The sequence below is a fragment of the Oncorhynchus mykiss genome, chromosome 2 (genome assembly GCF_057628025.1).
Source record: "Oncorhynchus mykiss isolate SJ-2025 chromosome 2, ASM5762802v1, whole genome shotgun sequence".
In the NCBI taxonomy this organism is placed as follows: domain Eukaryota; kingdom Metazoa; phylum Chordata; class Actinopteri; order Salmoniformes; family Salmonidae; genus Oncorhynchus; species Oncorhynchus mykiss.
The window spans coordinates 64089674-64108049 of NC_143023.1; the positions used below are offsets into that span (position 1 = coordinate 64089674).

The 18376-nt window shown below is 41.2% G+C and overlaps 2 protein-coding genes across 3 annotated transcripts; one reads left to right on the forward strand and one right to left on the reverse strand.

Annotated features, from left to right (window-relative positions):
* The first annotated feature begins 329 nt into the window (after positions 1 to 329).
* Positions 330 to 11249, forward strand: LOC110493658 (twinfilin-1). The gene is made up of 9 exons (XM_021568059.3): positions 330 to 474; positions 1874 to 1954; positions 2164 to 2342; positions 5945 to 6040; positions 6360 to 6464; positions 8778 to 8903; positions 9311 to 9461; positions 9660 to 9781; positions 10093 to 11249. The coding sequence occupies exons 1-9, from the start codon at positions 450 to 452 to the stop codon at positions 10255 to 10257; spliced, it is 1050 nt and encodes a 349-aa protein (XP_021423734.3). The 5' UTR covers positions 330 to 449; the 3' UTR covers positions 10258 to 11249.
* On the reverse strand, positions 10777 to 18020 carry irak4 (interleukin 1 receptor associated kinase 4). 2 transcript variants are annotated; one of them, XM_021568039.3, is made up of 12 exons: positions 17867 to 18020; positions 17607 to 17768; positions 17305 to 17450; positions 16976 to 17161; positions 16483 to 16643; positions 16286 to 16350; positions 15824 to 15938; positions 15572 to 15681; positions 15250 to 15436; positions 13275 to 13337; positions 11711 to 11869; positions 10777 to 11522 (listed from the first exon to the last, which is right to left on the reverse strand). In XM_021568039.3, exons 2-12 carry the CDS (start codon positions 17765 to 17767, stop codon positions 11451 to 11453), a joined length of 1425 nt encoding a protein of 474 aa, XP_021423714.3. In that variant the 5' UTR covers position 17768; positions 17867 to 18020; the 3' UTR covers positions 10777 to 11450. The 2 variants fall into 2 exon arrangements, with proteins under 2 accessions (XP_021423714.3, XP_090060666.1); XM_090204540.1 differs by lacking the exon at positions 17867 to 18020 and having other exon boundaries at positions 17337 to 17450; positions 17607 to 17747.
* Between the last annotated feature and the right edge of the window lie 356 nt (positions 18021 to 18376).

An 18376-nucleotide genomic window follows, 5' to 3' on the forward strand; every position in this document is an offset into this window, starting at 1 on the left:
TAGTTCAAGTTATTGTCCACTGACAATAAATAGCCTACTGATACAGATTATAGGCCAAATGTGTAGACTCGTATCTACAGCTACTAGGATACAATGTAACAAATGTGACATGCCCCTCAAGCTAGACTGTAGCATATAGCCTATAAAATAACTAGCTCCTCCGTTCCAGAGTGTATAGAAAACGATCCGACTTCTTGAATCATGAGGTAAAAGTATCGTATGTATATATATATATATATATATATATATATATATATTTGTTTTGTTGTCATTTGAATAATGCAGGAACGTAATAATTCATTCATGTGTTGTATTTCTTATCGTGACATGTTGAACCACGTGACCATGCTGATGATGACGACATATGAAGTTACTTTAGTCAGCTTCCTACTTCCTTACCCTGGCTTGGTTCTCTCCTTCATCTTCCTTTCTTACGATAAAAATACAAAATGTCCCACCAAACGGGCATACAGGGTACCTATTTCAGTTACATTCTGTTGTTGCTTTCTTGGCATGTTTGAACTGTATATATATCTCAATTGAAAATCAGTTTTTAATCGATGTTAGAGCAAGCTCATTTGAAGTGCGGATTCCTGTAAGTAGCGACTGTAGCTAGCCAGTTAACGTAAGCGAGCTATCTGTGATTATTGATTTGATTCTCTGCTAAGAAGTAGCAGCAGTAGCAATATGTCCAAAAACAATGGCCAGCCATATCTGCTCCTGCCTCTGCTCAAGCGAAAAATAAACATGTTTTTCAAGCTGGTCATTTTGGCTCGGGCAACGCCTTCATTGAAACAGTGGGCGTTCAAATGTAAAATGGTCAAGGCAGCCGCAACCTGAACCTATCAGACGCACTTTCACATAGAAAATGAGCTCACTCACAGCCTACACCAAATTATCTGAATGCTTTCAACCCAATGAAAGATGATTTTGGTCACGTAGTGCATGTGGACACCTGCTCATCACATCTGATTCCAAAATCATGGGCATTAATATGGAGTTGTTCTCCCCTTTGCTGCTATAACAGCCTCCACTCTTCTGGGAATGCTTTCCACTAGATGTTGGAACATTGCTGCTGGGACTTGCTTCCATTCAGCCACAAGTATTACTGATGTTGGGCAATTAGGCCTGGCTCGCAGTTGGCATTCCATTTCATCCCAAAGGTGACGATTTTTAGCACTTCAGCACTCAGAGGACCTTTTCTGTGAGCTTGTGTGGCCTACCTATTCAGGGCTGAGCTGTTGTTGCTCCTAGATGTTTCCACTTCACAATAACAGCAGACATTTGACGAACATCCTATGATGGTGCCACGTTGAAATTCACTGAGCTCTTCAGTAAAGCCTTTCTACTGCAAATGTTTGTCTATGGAGATTGCATGGCATGGTTCTCGGTTTTATACATCTGTCAGCAACGGGTGTGGCTGAAATAGCCCAATCCACTCATTTGAAGGGGTGTCCACATACTTTTGTATATATAGTGTATCAATATTTGTTCATTTTCATTTGCACAGTTATTGAATTATTTATGCAAGTGATAGGCTACTTAAACAGGTAACGTTAGATGGTGTTGTGTGTGACGTTAATGTAGTTTTGACAACATGGGTGCCTGAGGATCCTATTCACAAAACAGGTGTATATGGTAACCTTGACAACGTCCATCTAAATATTAGTGGTGTGATCCAGTCTGTGATCGGCTTAACTCTTTGGGGAAGGAGATTGCTTAAGGTCGTATGCATTCATCCTACGTTGCATCCTATGTTCTCTGTATGATCTTATGTGAGGGATAGGCCAGTACTAGGATGGTGTCCTAGATTTCAGTAGAGGCTTCTTCCCATAATGCAAGAAACAAACCCACTTAACATCTGTTTTTCCAGCTGGTAACGATGTGAAGGATGTCTTTGCCAGTGCAAGGAGTGGAAACCAATATCGACTCCTAAAGATTGTGATTGAGGATGGTAAGAAGTGTTTATTTTTCCACCAATTTGATCATAAATAAACAGATCTAAAGTTTGCCACGAAGGTTGTTTCTTTCAAGGGTAGGCCTATATTTCAGATCATTTTTAGAAGAAAAAACAGTTACCATGATTTAGGAAAGCCCAACTGATTTAATACACCAATATTACGTTTTCACTTTGAATGCGCAAATACTGAATTTGTGTTGCAGAGCAACTTGCCTTGGGCGTGACCAGGCAAGCATCAAAGACATGGGACCAAGAGTACGACTCGTTAGTCCTGCCTCTACTAGAGGACCACCTGCCATCTTATATCCTGTACCGACTGGACTCCTCCAACAACCAGGGCTACGAGTGGATCTTCCTGGCCTGGTCACCTGACCATTCTCCTGTAAGCAACTCACCTGACACAGAGACGTCAACTTCCCTGTTAACATAAGTTCCCTCTGCAAATTATGTGGCACAGTTGTGTCAATGACACAGGTCTCACTTTACATGCTCACAGTGACAACGCAGCCTCTCAGCAGATTTATTTTGTGTAGAATAGCTTACTTATAAAAAATATATTATTTGTCACATGCTTCGTAAACAACAGGTGTAGACTAACAGTGAATAGTTATTTATGGGCCCTTCCCAACAATGCAAAGAGATAGAAAATTATTTAAAAAAAGTAATAATTAACAATAACTTGGCTGTATACACGGGGTACCAGTACCGAGTTGAGGTAATTGAGGTAGATATGTGCATATAACTAGGAACAAAATGGCTAGGCAACAGGATGGATAATAAACATTAGCAGCAGCGTATGTGATGAGTAAAACAAGTTAGTGCAAAAAGGGTTAATACAGATAGCCCGGGTAGCGATTTGAACTATTTTACTAACTATTTAGCAGTCATTGCTTGAGGGTAGGAGCTGTTCAGTGTCCTGTTGGTTCCAGCCTTGGTGTATTGGTACTGCTTGCCGTGCGGTAGCAGAGAGAGCCGTCTATGACTTGTGTGGCTGGAGTCTTTGACAATTTGTAGGGCCTTCCTCTGACACCGCCTGGTATAGAGGTCCTAGATGGCAGAGAGCTTGGCCCCAGTAATGTATTGGGCCTTACACCACCCTCTGTAGCACCTTGCGGTCAGATGCCAAGCAGTTGCCATTCCAAGCGGTGATGCGGCCAGTCAAAACCAAATCAAATTGTATTTGTCACATGTGCCGAATACAGCAGGTGTAGTAGACCTTACAGTGAAATTCTTACTTATAAGCCCTTATCCAACAATGCAGTTTTAAGAAATAATAAGTGTTAAGAAAGTATTTACTTTCTTCGTTGGTGACATCAAGGAACTTGAAACTCTCAACCTGCTCAACTACAGCCCCGTCGATGAGAATGGGGGTGTGCTTGGCCCTCCCTTACCTGTAGTCCACGATCATCTCCTTTGTCTTGATCACATTGAGGGAGAGGTTGTTATCCTGGCACCACACGGCCAGGTCTCTGACCTCCCTATAGGCTATCTCGTTGTCGGTTATCAGGCCTACCACTGTTATGTCCTTTACAAACCCAATGATGGTGTTGGAGTCATGCTTGGCCATGCAGTCATGAGTGAATGAGGAGTACAGGAGGGAACTGAGCACGCACCCCTGAGGGGCCCCCGTCTTAAGGATCAGCATGGCAGATTTGTTTTTGCCTACCCTTACCACCTGGGGGCATCAGGAAGTCCAGGATCCAGTTGCAGAGGGAGGTGTTTAGTCCCAGGTTCCTTAGCTTAGTGATGAGATTTGTGGGCACTATGGTGTTGAATGCTGAGCTGTAGTTAATGAATAGCGTTCTCATGTAGGTGTTCCTTTTGTCCAGGTGGGAAAGGGCAGTGTGGAGTGCATTGGAGATTGCGTCATCTGTGGATCTGTTGGGGCGGTATGCAAAATGGAGTGGGTCTAGGGTTTCTGGGATAAAGGTGTTGTGAGCCATGACCAGCCTTTCAAAGCACTTAATGACTACAGACGTGAGTTTTACGGGTCAGTAATAATTTAGGCAGGTTATCTTAGTGTCCTTAGTCTGCTTCAAACATGTAGGTATTACAGACTTGGTCAGGGACAGGTTGAAAATGTCAGTAAAGATGCTTGCCAGTTGGTCAGCGCATGTTCGGACTACACGTCCCTGTAATCCTTCTGGCACCTCCTTAATGCACTTATTAATGAAGCCGGTGACTGACTCAATGCATCGGATGAATCAGGAACATATTTGAGTCTGCTAGCGAAACAGTAGCTTAGCATATGCTTCATTTGACCACTTCCTTATTGGTCGTGTCACCGGTATTTCCTGTCAGGAGTTAGGATATAGTTATGATTAGATTTTCCTAATGGACGGCGAGGGAGAGCTTTGTATGCGTTTCTGTGTGTGGATTAAAGATGAGTTAGAGTTTTCTCACCTCTAGTTGCACAGGTGACATGCTGGATTTCAGTTTCCTGCATTCAAATCTCTGGCCACTAGGAGCGCCGCCTCTGGATGAGCATTTTCTTGTTTGCTTATGGCCCTATACAGCTCGTTGAGTGCGGTATTAGTTTCCCGGCCTCGGTTTGTGGCGGTAAATGGACAGCTACGAAAAATATAGATTAAACTCTTAGTAAAAAGTATGGTCTACAGTTTATGAGGTGTTCTAACTCAGGCGAGCAGAACCTTGAGACTTCCTTAATATTACAACTGTTGTCATCAAAGAGACACGCACGTCCCCTTTGAGCTTACCCGACACTTCCGTTTTATCCTGCCGACGCATAGTAAAACCAGCTAGACGTATGTTATCCATGTCACTGTTCAGCCACGACTCAGAGAAACATAGGACCTACTGAAATATCCTGTCGATAGGATAGTCTCAAACGGAGCTCGTCCAGTTTGTTCTCCAGTGATTGTACGTTTGCCAATAGAACCGAGGGTAGAGGCGGTTTATCTTCTCGCCAACGTAGTTTTGTCACGGTGCCGTCTCCTTCTCTTCCGAGTCTCGGGGATTAGGGTCTGGACCGGAGTGAGCAGTATGTCCTGTGTCGCTGACTCGTTGTGAGTAGAAAACTTCAATCAAATTGAGGTTAGTGATCGCTGTTCTGATGTCCAGAAGTTATTTTTGGTCATAGGAAATGGTGGTTAAAATCGGCTATAAAAAAATATAAAAAAACATAGCATAAAGCATAATTGAGCCATTAGTGCTCAACTATTTGTTAGCCTATGTGTAGTTTAGCTGTAGTGTAGTGCAAATGGGACATTTTAGCTTTTGGCCTGCTCTTTATGCAGGTAACATCACAACTGTTGCAAATTGATGTAATGACTTGGTTCTCATTCTCAGAGTAATAAACTCAACGGACACTTTGAAAGCATCTTCCTAGACGGTCAATACAGCTGCATTCAAGTAGTTGCACACACTATATACCTTCTTCCTATAACCATTCACTTCTGCTGTAAACCCTCTAAACCTCGGCACTCCCTCAGTGACATAAGTATATTTCATATTCTCAGAACCCAACAACAGAGAATGAAAGAAATTGAGCTCTACCTGATTGAATGAAGTGGTTCAATTAAGACTGAGGAATGTTGCAGGGACAGGAGGATAAATGCTGTGGTAGAGAGAGTGTATAGACTAGCATAGCATCCTATTCTAACAGAACGGGCAGGGCTCGACATTCCTACCCACTATCCGGAGGCGGCGTGCCACGGGTCCAGGCGTGTCTGGAAATGTGCAGAGGTTTCAAAACACACAAAGCACATGTTCTAAGACTGGAACATCCCAAATGGGCTGTGTTCATCTGGTGCTGATCCAGGCACAGTTAGCTATCCCCTGGAAAAAAGAATGGAAGCATGTGTTGAGTTAGCAAGAAAATAATAAAGAATTGTGTTTGAACAACAAGAGTAAAATCACTGCAATTCATTGATGAAATAGAAAGGGGATGGAATAGATGCATGTTAAGAGGCTGCTTTTCCAGTACCCCTTGGTGTGTTCGCTAACACATTCTATTTCAAACAGGTGCGACATAAGATGTTATACGCTGCTACCAGGGCCACAGTGAAGAAAGAATTTGGCGGAGGACTAATCAAAGATGAGCTCTTCGGCACCACAAAGGTGGGTTAGATTATCTGTGTGAGATTGGCTTGTGAAATCCTCTTACTCCGAGGAGCTGATTTGCCGCCTGCTTTGCCATTCAACGGTTATTGTAATCGGAGGTGTCCTTTTTTTTTTCCTGCTAAAGCGGGGGCATAAACATTGAAGAACGTTCCAGTATGACATTGCTTTAAAAAGCTCATCAGTAATTTGGCATTCACATTATCACACATGTATAAGATGGAGGGTCGAGTATTGTTAAATATGTATTGTACATGAATAGTAGTTGTGTATGTAGATGGCTAACTGGTATGTGGTCCACTCTCCCCGCCTCCCCCAGGAGGATATGTCTTTGAGGGGCTACAAGAAGTACCTGGTGGCCGAGGCAGCACCGCTACCACTCACTGCTGCCGAGGAGGAACTGAGGCGGATCAAACTCAGTGAGGTACGCACACACACTCACGCAGAGAGAACGGTATTCACACTTCCTGTGATGTTTAAAAGTAATTCTGTGTAAAAGTTGTTTTGTTGGTTTAAAGTGTTAAATGGGTGTGGATTCAAACCTTTTCTTTCAACTAAGACATGTAATTGTAGGCAAACCTGCCTTAATATGGAAGGAAGTTAAAGCTTATGAAATGAGTGGTTCTGACCACTCAGGACAATTCACAGACAGAGCCCCTGCACAATAAACCCATAGCATCTGCTTTTCATTGTGTTCAATCCAAAAGACACCGTGTTGAATATTAATGACGGCTGGTGATACCCCTCCCTTCCCGTAGACCACAATGTCAGCAATACAGCTGTGCATAATGCCGACCTGGCGCGAAGAGTCACTGGAAAGGTGCTGATGCGTTGGAACTGCAGGATGTTGGCAGATATGACTATTAGTCCCGTATGGGTCGAGACTCAGGTTTATAAATGGGTTGTTTTTGACAGAAATGTCATGATGCATTGTAAGCATAGATGTTGTCTCACTGAAGCACAGGTCTTGCACTAAAATGTCGTTCGTCAGCCTATATGAGGGGCCACCCTTGAATGTTGATGATGAATGATCATTCAATACTTTGTATTGATTCTGCATGGCAGAGCACTTGGTCAAGGTCACACCACTGTGCCTGTGCTTGGCTCCACTGATAAGATTGGGGGTTACACTGCTATGTGATAGCCCGATGCTTTACTTGCCACTAATGATGACGATGCTAGTTAAGTGCGCTTTTGTCTGGTGTTTCGATTATAAAATGTGATTAACCAAAAATAAGTAACACATAGTGTAACCTGTGCGTCTATTTTGAAAAGCTCGGCCTCAACTCAAACCACGGCGAGTGTTCTTTAAAGAGGAAACAACATTATTGCTGTGCAGAGTTCACCCTGTCTGTCACAAGACTTGTCTCCAACTCCATAAAAGGAATTAGTCTTGAGAAGCAGTCCGTCACGCTCCTAAATACAGCCAGTAAAAAGCTAGAAGGGAGAAAACAGGAAGTAAGGGTAGTATTTCTCCCAGTTGTTGAAGGAAGATAATACAAACATTAATCTGTGTGGGAGGAAAGTGGCTTTGAAATGTGCCTGGAGAGCGAGAGAGAGACTGCCTTGACTAAGTAGTTGGATAAAACCCACAATCCTTTTGGTACATGATGTGGGTGCACCGCATGTGCTGCTCAATCATGTGTATACAACTGACAGCTGTTCATTCAAAGAGAACAAACAGAGCACTAAAAATAGAGGCCATCCATCAGTATAATCCATTTCCAGTCTTTCAGGTGATTTAGAGGAAGTGCCTCATCCCTCCAGTCTCTCCCGCCCAGATATAGAAATATCAGCCACATGAGTCATTATCCCCGATGTGGAGAATTTGAGAAGGGATGAATGTTCTATATTATTTTTGCTTGATATTAATTTTAAGGTGGCCTCGTCTTCCTTAGGAAAGAGATCTTATGATCTCTAAGGGACTTCCTGGTTAAATGATAATATTGATTGAACCACTTGCGCTACCACTAGTGGGCTGCGTGTTGACTATGGTAATGGTAAAGTTGTTTTAGTTTTTTCAGTCAATTTCGTGCTGTCTTCACAAGGGTGGTGAATATTCTAAACTCTTAGTACAGTGTTTGAAGACGTCTTTCACCACATAACCATTGATCCAAAATATAAGTTTACCGGGAAATACCATGAACATTGATTTAATCACCAATACACAACATCTTCTGAATGTGTTTGTGTTGTTTTCAACCAGTTAATCCAATAGCTAAAGAAGCAAGATACAGTGAGCACCATAATTCATTGGACAGTGACCATCTCAGATTTTTAAAACTTGCTTTGAAGTCAAATCTGTCTAGTCATCATTCTAGTAGTTCAGTATATATCATACTTTGTTTCTACTTTACAGACATTTTCATGATGTAGTTCTCGAAATCTGTAGTAGACCAGTTTAAAATCTATAGTAGTCGGATTAAGTAAGAGTAAAAAGTATTTTAACAAATGTGAAGAGAATCATGTCAATAGTGAGCATTGCATTGTGAAAGGCAATTACTTTATATGAACACGCTTTGCAATGTGAAACATGTTTATAGGTAACACTGGTTGTGTGAAAAGGTGACTATGATTTTGTGTGTTGTACTTAGTCAATTGAAAATGTGCGTAGTTTTGAAACTACTTTTTTTGATTGTCTTGTTTAGAGTACTGAGAGTTTTGAAAATCGCACCAAAGCAATTGAACAGAACTGTAAAGTTTTCTCTGTGAAGTTTTCTCTGTGCTGTGTGTTCAGGTGCAGACTGACATCAGTGTGGACACCAAGCAGCAGACACTGCAGGGAGTGGCCTTCCCCATACATGGAGACGCTGTCGAGGCGCTCGAAAGATTCAAGGACAAACGAGTCAACTATGTACAACTTGTAAGTCCTTCTTCCCCCTCTGTCGCTTTTCCAGGTGAGTCCGTTGAGAACAAGTTCTGTTCCTTCTTTATACTCAGGATTCCCTTCAGAATGACAAAGGAATTTTGGAGTCGGGAGTTTTATTGAACAGTACAATGTGGTTCTCTTTTTGACCAAAGCGTCATTGTCAACTCTCCTCATTGAAATTCAAGGGCTGGTGTCACAAGATCAGATTTGGGGACAAAGGCATAATTGTGACACTTTGAGCTGGCACTGCCTGGTTCTCGCTCCTCTTTCTCTAAAGTCATAATGAGCAGGTTATCAAAAGAGCTATTCGATAAATCACACAAAACTGAAATGACACTTTATTAGATGGTAATTTTCCAACTGTCATATCTGGTTAATTCATAATGGTTTTATTTCAATAGGAAATCGACTTTCCCAACGAGCTCATTAGGTTGTCTAACACTGAACCGACCGAGGTGAAAGATCTGCCCAAGAGGATCCCCACTGAGTCGGCACGCTATCACTTCTTCCGCTACAAACATTCCCACGAGGGAGACTACCTGGAGTCCGCTGGTAAAAATAAAATCAAAATTGTCATTTTTTTTCAGGGAAACACAACAGAATTGTAAGCAACTTAACACACCAAGCGGTCTTGACTTAAATCTTTCATATTTCACTGAAGTTAATCTTTTTTTAATTTTTATATTTCACAAAGTTGTATATCTCTTCATTGTGATGGGACATCTTCCATTGTTGTTTTCTCTTCTGCAGTGTTCATTTATTCCATGCCGGGGTACAAGTGTAGCATCAAAGAGAGGATGCTCTATTCTAGCTGTAAAAATCCCCTGGTGGACTTGGTTGAAAATAACATGCAAATTGACATTTTGAAGAAGGTAAGGACCAAAAGGCCAAGCTATTTTATTAGAATTGAAACACAACCAATACAAAGTGTTGTTAGTAACATTTAAGTGTTCTCTGTGTTTATTTGGAGAGGGTCTTTCTTAGGGTTCAGGAAAGTATCAGTAGGTTCAGGTTTTTTGGGATAATTACATTTAAATTCATGAAGTATATTGACACTCCTATTCCAATTTTCCTCAGTGTTTCAATTTGGAATTGGAATTTCAGTTTACTTCCTGAATAGACTTCAACCCTGGTTTTGTTAACAGTCCAACTCTGCACTATTCATGTGTTTGACTGTCCACAGCTGGAGATAGACAATGGGGATGAGCTGACTGGTGACTTCCTGTATGAGGAGGTCCATCCCAAGCAGCATGCACACAAGCAGGCCTTCGCCAAGCCCAAGGGACCTGCCGGGAAGAGGGGCGGACACCGCATCACCAGACCACCTGGAGATGGAGAAGAGAACTAAACGAACATCACCCCCCCCACACACACACACACGCTCCATAATGGAACATTCCAAGTGATCATGGAGGGAAAGCTTATTTGACGCAACCTTAAAGCCCATCCAGAGACTGAACTATGCACGCCAAAGGACAACTTAGCTGAGACACACACTTGAGAATATCCGTTTGTAGCCTGTCAAATTGAAGGTTCTATGAGGGCGTAACTGCATTCATTCGCAAAGTATTTTACTGAGCTATTCAGAGGTTAGAACAAGTTGACTAGGAAAGGTTTTTACACTGTTGTTGCTGAGACAAAAATATGCTAGTGCAACTAATGTGAATTTGTGCCAATGTGACGAACCCTCCATGACTTGTTCGCATGCTTGCATTCCTCTTACAGTAGGTCAATTTGTTATGCGTTTCCTGTCCCCAAAGTTGAGACAAATGTCTCCATCGCTATGTGTGCACAGCTATGAAGAGGTCTAACCCCCCCCCCCCCCCCCCCCACACACACAAAAATATCATATTTGCTCACATCATTCTTCATTTTAATAGTGCAGTTTATTTTTTATATTGGAAATTCTTTTTGATATAATTGTGGTTTACATAAAACACATCTGCTGTGAAATGTACTTTTCTATGCAAGTGCTGTACATACATGTGATTTAAAGGTCTTGTCTGTACTGATCATCTATCTACAGTGTCAACGAGGGTCAAGTGACAAGAGACAACAGGGGCTTCCAGTATTTCACATTATTGATGCATCTCAGATTACTCCTTCAGAGGAAGCTAAGTTGCATATGGTGTGCATGCAAGGTGAGAGTCCCAGAAACTGGGATGGGGATATCAAATGGAATTTGTTTCTGCCACAGTCACTTGTCTACTGATTATTGTAAGGCAAACCACTAGTTTAACACCTCATATTTGGACAAGGGAATACCTTCTCATGAGAAGTGTCATGTTTGGTCTTAAGTTGTTAATTTTTAAAAAGGAAAATAAAAATATTTAAATCATACATACTGAATGGCCTATATTTATTTTTAAAATTACATCTACTTGTCCAATGATATACTTACAGTACATATCAAGCAATTCAACAAAGATGGAAAATATATTTATTATTTTGGCAAAAAAATACAAAAGACTGGTTTGGTCCTTTTCTTCAGCAAAGTAAACTTTAAGAAAATGAGTGAGGGATAGTCGTTCTTCCTGTTGTCTATGCTTCACTCTGGGGTCCCAGCTGTTCCAGTGAAATGCTTTTGACAACATCTTCAAGCTCTGTCAGGACCTATTCAAATATTGACATTTCAGTGTGATATAGACCATAAGCAGCTAGTAGTAAGCATTGGCTCCCAGCTAGTAAGCGATTGTGTTGATCACTGACAGCTAAGCACCACAAAGTACCCATTGCTACTGCATACCAGTGGAAACGGTACCGTAAACCAAAGAGCTACCAACTGTAATGGCATCACACACCTCTTCCATCAGTGGCCGTTTGTTCTTCTTGTCACTGAGACAGTCGCTCGCTAAGAAGTAGGTCCTCTCCACCAATGGCAGGTCCCAGTCTGTCATCTTCTTGTCCACAAAGTCCTCCAGGGCCATCTCCTCCTCATCAATCTCATCTTTCATCTCCATCTATAACAGCCATAACAAATCATAACAGTCGTAACAAATCATAACAGCCATAACAAATCATAACAGTCGTAACAAATCATAACAGTTGTAACAAATCATAACAGTCGTAACAAATCATAACAGCCGTAACAAATCATAACAGCCATAACAAATCATAACAGCCATAACAAATCATAACAGTCGTAACAAATCATAACAGCCATAACAAATCATAACAGTCGTAACAAATCATAACAGTCGTAACAAATCATAACAGCCGTAACAAATCATAAGTCGTAACAAATCATAACAGTCGTAACAAATCATAACAGTCGTAACAAATCATAACAGTCGTAACAAATCATAACAGTCGTAACAAATCATAACAGCCATAACAAATCATAACAGTCGTAACAAATCATAACAGTCGTAACAAATCATAACAGTCGTAACAAATCATAACAGCCATAACAAATCATAACAGCCATAACAAATCATAACAGTCGTAACAAATCATAACAGCCATAACAAATCATAACAGTCGTAACAAATCATAACAGCCATAACAAATCATAACAGTCGTAACAAATCATAACAGCCATAACAAATCATAACAGTCGTAACAAATCATAACAGCCATAACAAATCATAACAGTCGTAACAAATCATAACAGCCATAACAAATCATAACAGCCGTAACAAATCATAACAGTCGTAACAAATCATAACAGTCGTAACAAATCATAACAGTCGTAACAAATCATAACAGCCATAACAAATCATAACAGCCATAACAAATCATAACAGTCGTAACAAATCATAACAGCCATAACAAATCATAACAGTCGTAACAAATCATAACAGCCATAACAAATCATAACAGTCGTAACAAATCATAACAGCCATAACAAATCATAACAGTCGTAACAAATCATAACAGCCATAACAAATCATAACAGTCGTAACAAATCATAACAGCCATAACAAATCATAACAGCCATAACAAATCATAACAGTCGTAACAAATCATAACAGCCATAACAAATCATAACAGCCATAACAAATCATAACAGCCGTAACAAATCATAACAGTCGTAACAAATCATAACAGTCGTAACAAATCATAACAGCCGTAACAAACCGCTGAAACACACACAGCCATCAGCCACTGCCTGCAGTGGTAACTACACTGGCAGACAAGAGAAGTAGAGCACTGCCATCTATAATCTACAAATGTGGCCTTATGTTCCACCGGGAGCAAAGAGTAGAAGGTTAGTAAGTATTTGCTGCACAAATAACTGCCTTTTTGATTGATACTGTATAGTAAATCCTTTTCTTTAGATAACATGCATTCATGTGGACTGTATTGGGGGATGGTGAAGTCTGAAGAGTATAGAGAAAGATTCCATTGTGCTGCTTGGCTCACCAGGAACTTGGGATCACGGTTTTCATCGACTGGCGGGAGTCCAGACAATATTTCTAGCAACACCTGTAGATTACAGAAACCTTAAGATGAACCACTTGGCTCCAGCTAACAACAGCTAACAATATTATATATATATAACTCTCCACTAATAATAAAGTATGCTATATCGAAGATACTGTTCCCAGGGCTGTCAGGCTGAACACAAGACAGTAGCTGTTGGTTTATGACCAGGTTCAACCAGTTCAACACACAGATGACCTGACCTCATATTAGACTGCTGACATTAGAGAAGGTAATTTATGTCATACAGTACTGTTCCCACACTTTCCATTATTAGCCTAAATAAACATTTTCCAACATGTTTTTTTAATGTATCATTGTGGAGCAACCTTTAATGATATTTCGTTGTGAAATTGATTGGCTGGTAGACTGGCAAAGGTGCATGATTCTGACTGATAATTATGTGCGTGTCAGTAGTTTTTGGAGTCTGGCACTGAGGTAAACTGCTGAACTGACAATTCCTTTTCATGAGTTTTACTTACGTTGCAGTTTCTCAAATTCAATATTCTTGTCGCTGTATCTTCTAGGCTCTATTTAGGTCTTTAAAGTGATGGTGAGAAAGGAAAAACTAACACTTTACCTGTTTGTCATAATGGTGTGGTGTAGCCACATGAGGTGCTGCCAAAATGTGCCCTTCGCTAAGCCCCTCTTGGTTACTGTTACAACCTTGGACAACGTTTTCCTGGGCAGCCCAATTCCCCATTCAAACACTCGCGAAATCCCCTAACAATGATCTCAAACTGTGTTTCTAATACACAATGAAATGAAACACAGACTACCCCTTGCTAATCAGGAAACTCTTGGTTATGTTATGGTGGACTGTCATTATAATTGGCCAATAAACTGGCCAGTAAACAGAAAAGATTAAGAGGGGCAAAAGAACACAGACACTGGACAGAGGAAGATTGGAAAAAAGTGTTATGGACAGACAAATCTAAGTTTGAGGTGTTCGGATCACAAAGAAGAACATTTGTGAGATGTAGATAAAATGAAAAGACGCTGGAGGAGTGATTGATGCCATCTGTCAAGCATGTTGGAGGCAATGTGATGGTCTGGTGGTCGTAAAGTGGGAGATTTGTTCAGGGTAAAAGGGATCTTGAAGAAGGAAGGCTATCACTCCATTTTGCAACGCCATGCCATATCCTCTGGACGGCGTTTAATTGGAGCCAATTTCCTCTTACATCAGGACAATGACCCAAAGAACAGCTCCCAACTATGCAAGAACTATTTAGGGAAGAAGCAGTCAGCTGGTATTCTGTCTATAATGGAGTGGCCAGCACAGTCACCGGATCTCAACCCTATTGAGCTGTTGTGGGAGCAGCTTGACCGTAAGAAGTGCCCATCAAGTCAATCCAGTTTATGGGAGTTGCTTCAGGAAGCATGGGGTGAAATGTCTTCAGATTACCTAAAAAAAATACAACTAGAATGGCAAAGGTCTGCAAGGCTGCACTAGCTGCAAATGGAGGATTCTTTAATGAAAGCAAAGTTTGAAGGACACAATTATTATTTCAATTAAAAATCCTTATTTATAACCTTGTCAACAGCTTGACTACATTTTGAAAAAACAAGTTATATTAAGTGGCTAGCTAGCATGAGCAGCATGTGGTGGTCAATGAGACAGAGCTAGCTAACCAGCTGAGCTAGCAAACGATAATTTCGGATTTGAAAAACACTCCATTTAAACATACATTTTTTTTTTGAAAACTATTTTGCCATAGCCCTCACTGGCTTTCATGCGAGGTGTCGGACTTGGTGACAGTTGCTATCCATTGGTTGCCCAATATTCTGGGGCGGGGCTTAGCGAAGGGACAATTCCACTTGTCATGTGGTGTTGCTAATCATCAAATCAATGCGGTATAACGTCTGTGCATTGTGTTAGTTCCATACATTTGTGTAGCTGTAAAGAACAACTCACCACTCCAAAACTGTAGATGTCAGATTTAGGAGTGATCTCGCCCCTGAGTGCCTCATTTGCCATGTATGCTGTTGTACCCACAATCCTCTCTGTCATCACTGTCGCTGACGATCGCGTGGCTGAGGCTCGGGTCAGCCCAAAATCGGAGATCTTCGGCACAAGCAATTCATCCAGCAAAATATTACCACTGCCAGATAGAAATGATTTAGCACTCATTAATAACATTGAGACTGATATGACAAGGTTGTCCGTCCATGATTAAAATGTCTAAAATATGATAAAGTGCCATGGGAAATGCATTATAGAAAATGTCCACAGTTACCTCTTGACATCTCTGTGGACATGGTGGTTGCTGTGCAGATAATCTAAGCCTCTGGCCGTTCCCACAGCGATCAAACATCTCCTGTTCCAGGAAAGAGGAGGGCTACCATCCTACAATGAAATAAATATAGTCACAAAGACAAAGTACCTGTAAAAGATCTCTCTTACTAAATCTATTTATTTATCTATTTTTATCTCAACGGTTCTGTATAAATAAAGTGAAGGGAGATGCCAGGCGGATATGTATGCTTACCAAGCAAGCCAGACGATCTAGCAATGAACCATTGGACATGTAAGCATACACCAAACAGGGGTGATGGCCATCACGGGAAAAGCCAACCATGTCTACTAGGTTTTCGTGTTTCAACCTGTGAAAATAAGAGGGCTCTTATCAGACAAACAGTGGCCTGTTCTTTCAACGTTAAAGAGAGTCGAAGGTAAATCAAATCTACTCAATCTAAAAAACAATATCTGGAGAGTTCCTAAGTAAAGTCCAGCTCTAAAATATAGGTCACTCGGGACATTTCTCTGTTGATTTTTTTCTTAGCGGAGACATTGGAGGTAGATGTGTTGTCTGATTGAGATATTGAGCACACGCAAGCTATTGATTCCATTAATGGAATAGAGGTGTAATGACGTGGTCGCACAGCAGGTCAGCTAGCGTACAAGGACTCCTCACAAAACAACAACGGACGAGCAGAAAAGAAACACCTACACCATAAGAGTTTGGACCTCTTGAATGAACTGAACGCTCAGCTCTTCAAGTGAGATGTCTTCCATCTAAAAAAGAAGGTGACAGAAGTTTTAGTCACCATTGAGAATGTGCTGGATAATCAAATGTGGACAACAACTCGACTCGCACACTGAACAAACAATAAGGTGTTAGTGCCAGAGAGAACAATTAACACCTACTGAGTGTAGTTTCTTCACTGCCACAGGTTTGCCATTGATGAGGCCTTTGTAGACCGTTCCAAAGCCGCCCTCACCAAGTCTGCTCCCACCTTCACTCACTGGCCTCTCGTCAAAATGACCAGTTATCTTCTTCAGCTCGTGGAAAGAAAGCCTGAGAAAACCTAAGGATCAACGGACAAACCTGTTTATGAGGATAATTCTTAGTGCAGTTATCATAGTTTATTGAGCACTGCACATATGCTGCCACCTACTGGATGTTGTGTGCACTGTGACAGACACGACTGAACAGGTTCAATCTAATAGGCCTAGTTTACACATTTCATCTCACTAAACACAATCTATAACAGTATCCTGTCACCATATGTGTCTCATTAAACCGCAAGTAAAATAGCCTATAAAGCTAATCTATATAGAATCTATAACCACATGTATCACTACGTTCTGGACATTCAGTACACCTCCAGTGATTATAACACATTTATATGCAGGTCACCTGCAGTGCCATTGGGTTCCGGGTCCTCCTGTGGCTCCGAGGTGCTGTCTGGTGGTGGCTGTTCCTTTGTCTGTTCCTCTGTCCTCCCCAGGGGTCTTGTTGCAGCATCGCTGTTGCCTACCATCTCTTTGTCTCTGGGAGAATCAGGTGGCTGGGGGACTGCTGGACGGGGGTTGTTGATTGCATCTGGGTAAAACATAGAATTTAGATACAAATAATGACGGGGCACTGTTGAAATAAATACACACATGAAGGCCAGACCAGAGATGAACAGTCAATATACTAGAAAGTCCTTGATCTAATGCATATTGCCTACTGTAGAACCCAACCTGGTAGAATAATACTGGCTGCAGCCATTAACCTGTGGCTCATCAGAATGTCCACTAACTCTCCCACGGTGCAGTTAGATGTCCCCCAGTCATTCAGTAGCTCCATGGTAGGACTTCTTCCCTGTAAAACCACTGCTTCAAATCGCCTGTTATATGAAGGTTAGTTCAAGAATGGAGCAGTAGAAAAAGGAAACAACCCAAAACATGTTACAAAATATCATGCAGGCTTGACAGAAGGTAACAACTTGTTATGATGGCGATGGTGTCACTGCCGTCAGAGAAGTAGCTGATTGGCACATTACCTTAGATGTTGCTGAGAGTACCTCGGCTCCCCTGTGGGTTTATGTATTGAAACAATAACGTCTTTCCAGCTGTCTTGAGGGTCCAATAAGTCAGACAGTTTTCGTCGAACCCCATAGTTGAGGTTTCGAATAAATGTAGCCGATGTTATTGTGTTGCTCATCCTGAAAAAGAACGATCACACATGTTCTACAGTCGTGTTTTTCCATCATGAGGAAACACTTAAAAGGCAAGCGTTACAATTGTCATCCAAGGCGCTTACCTCGGTAACGTATCTAGATTTCGTTTTTATATATATCTATTTCCTTGTTCATTGAAGTACCCTAAAAAAAAATGTTTTTTTTGTTCCCGAGATTGAGCAACTTCCCTAGTGTAAAAAATGTATCACGTGACATGGTTCCACTTTTGTCATCGCTGTAGCATGTATTGTAGATTAACAACAGTGCCCTCTTGTGGGAAATGTTGGAGACACAATTATATCTGCCAAGGAGTTTAAAAGCTCTGTTATTCTTCTCCACCAAATAGTAGTCTTCCCCATTCCTATATCTGAGAATACCCTTGGAAGCATGCAAGTCGAGATGCTGTTGTGATTAAGTCTAGAGGTCTGGCGCATATACATCAACAGTTATAATGAAATAACCAGGACAGAATGCTGTGCACGCTTTGGCAGCTAGAGATTTAATTGCTCTTCCGGAGTCAGTGAGAATAATCGTTATTGAATGAAATCCAGAAAATCACATTGTATGATTTTTAAGTAATTCATTTGCATTTT

Coding starts and splice junctions, on each gene's coding strand:
- LOC110493658 (XM_021568059.3), top strand. CDS start 450: ATGTCCCACCAAACGGGCATACAGG. Junction 1,955..2,163: donor AAAGATTGTGATTGAGGATG/GTAAGAAGTGTT, acceptor TTTGTGTTGCAG/AGCAACTTGCCTTGGGCGTG. Junction 8,904..9,310: donor GAGTCAACTATGTACAACTT/GTAAGTCCTTCT, acceptor TTATTTCAATAG/GAAATCGACTTTCCCAACGA.
- irak4 (XM_021568039.3), bottom strand. CDS start 17,767: ATGAGCAACACAATAACATCGGCTACATTTATTCGAAACCTCAACTAT. Junction 16,351..16,482: donor CAGTGAAGAAACTACACTCA/GTAGGTGTTAAT, acceptor CTTCTTTTTTAG/ATGGAAGACATCTCACTTGA. Junction 11,870..13,274: donor ACCGTGATCCCAAGTTCCTG/GTGAGCCAAGCA, acceptor TGGCTGTTATAG/ATGGAGATGAAAGATGAGAT.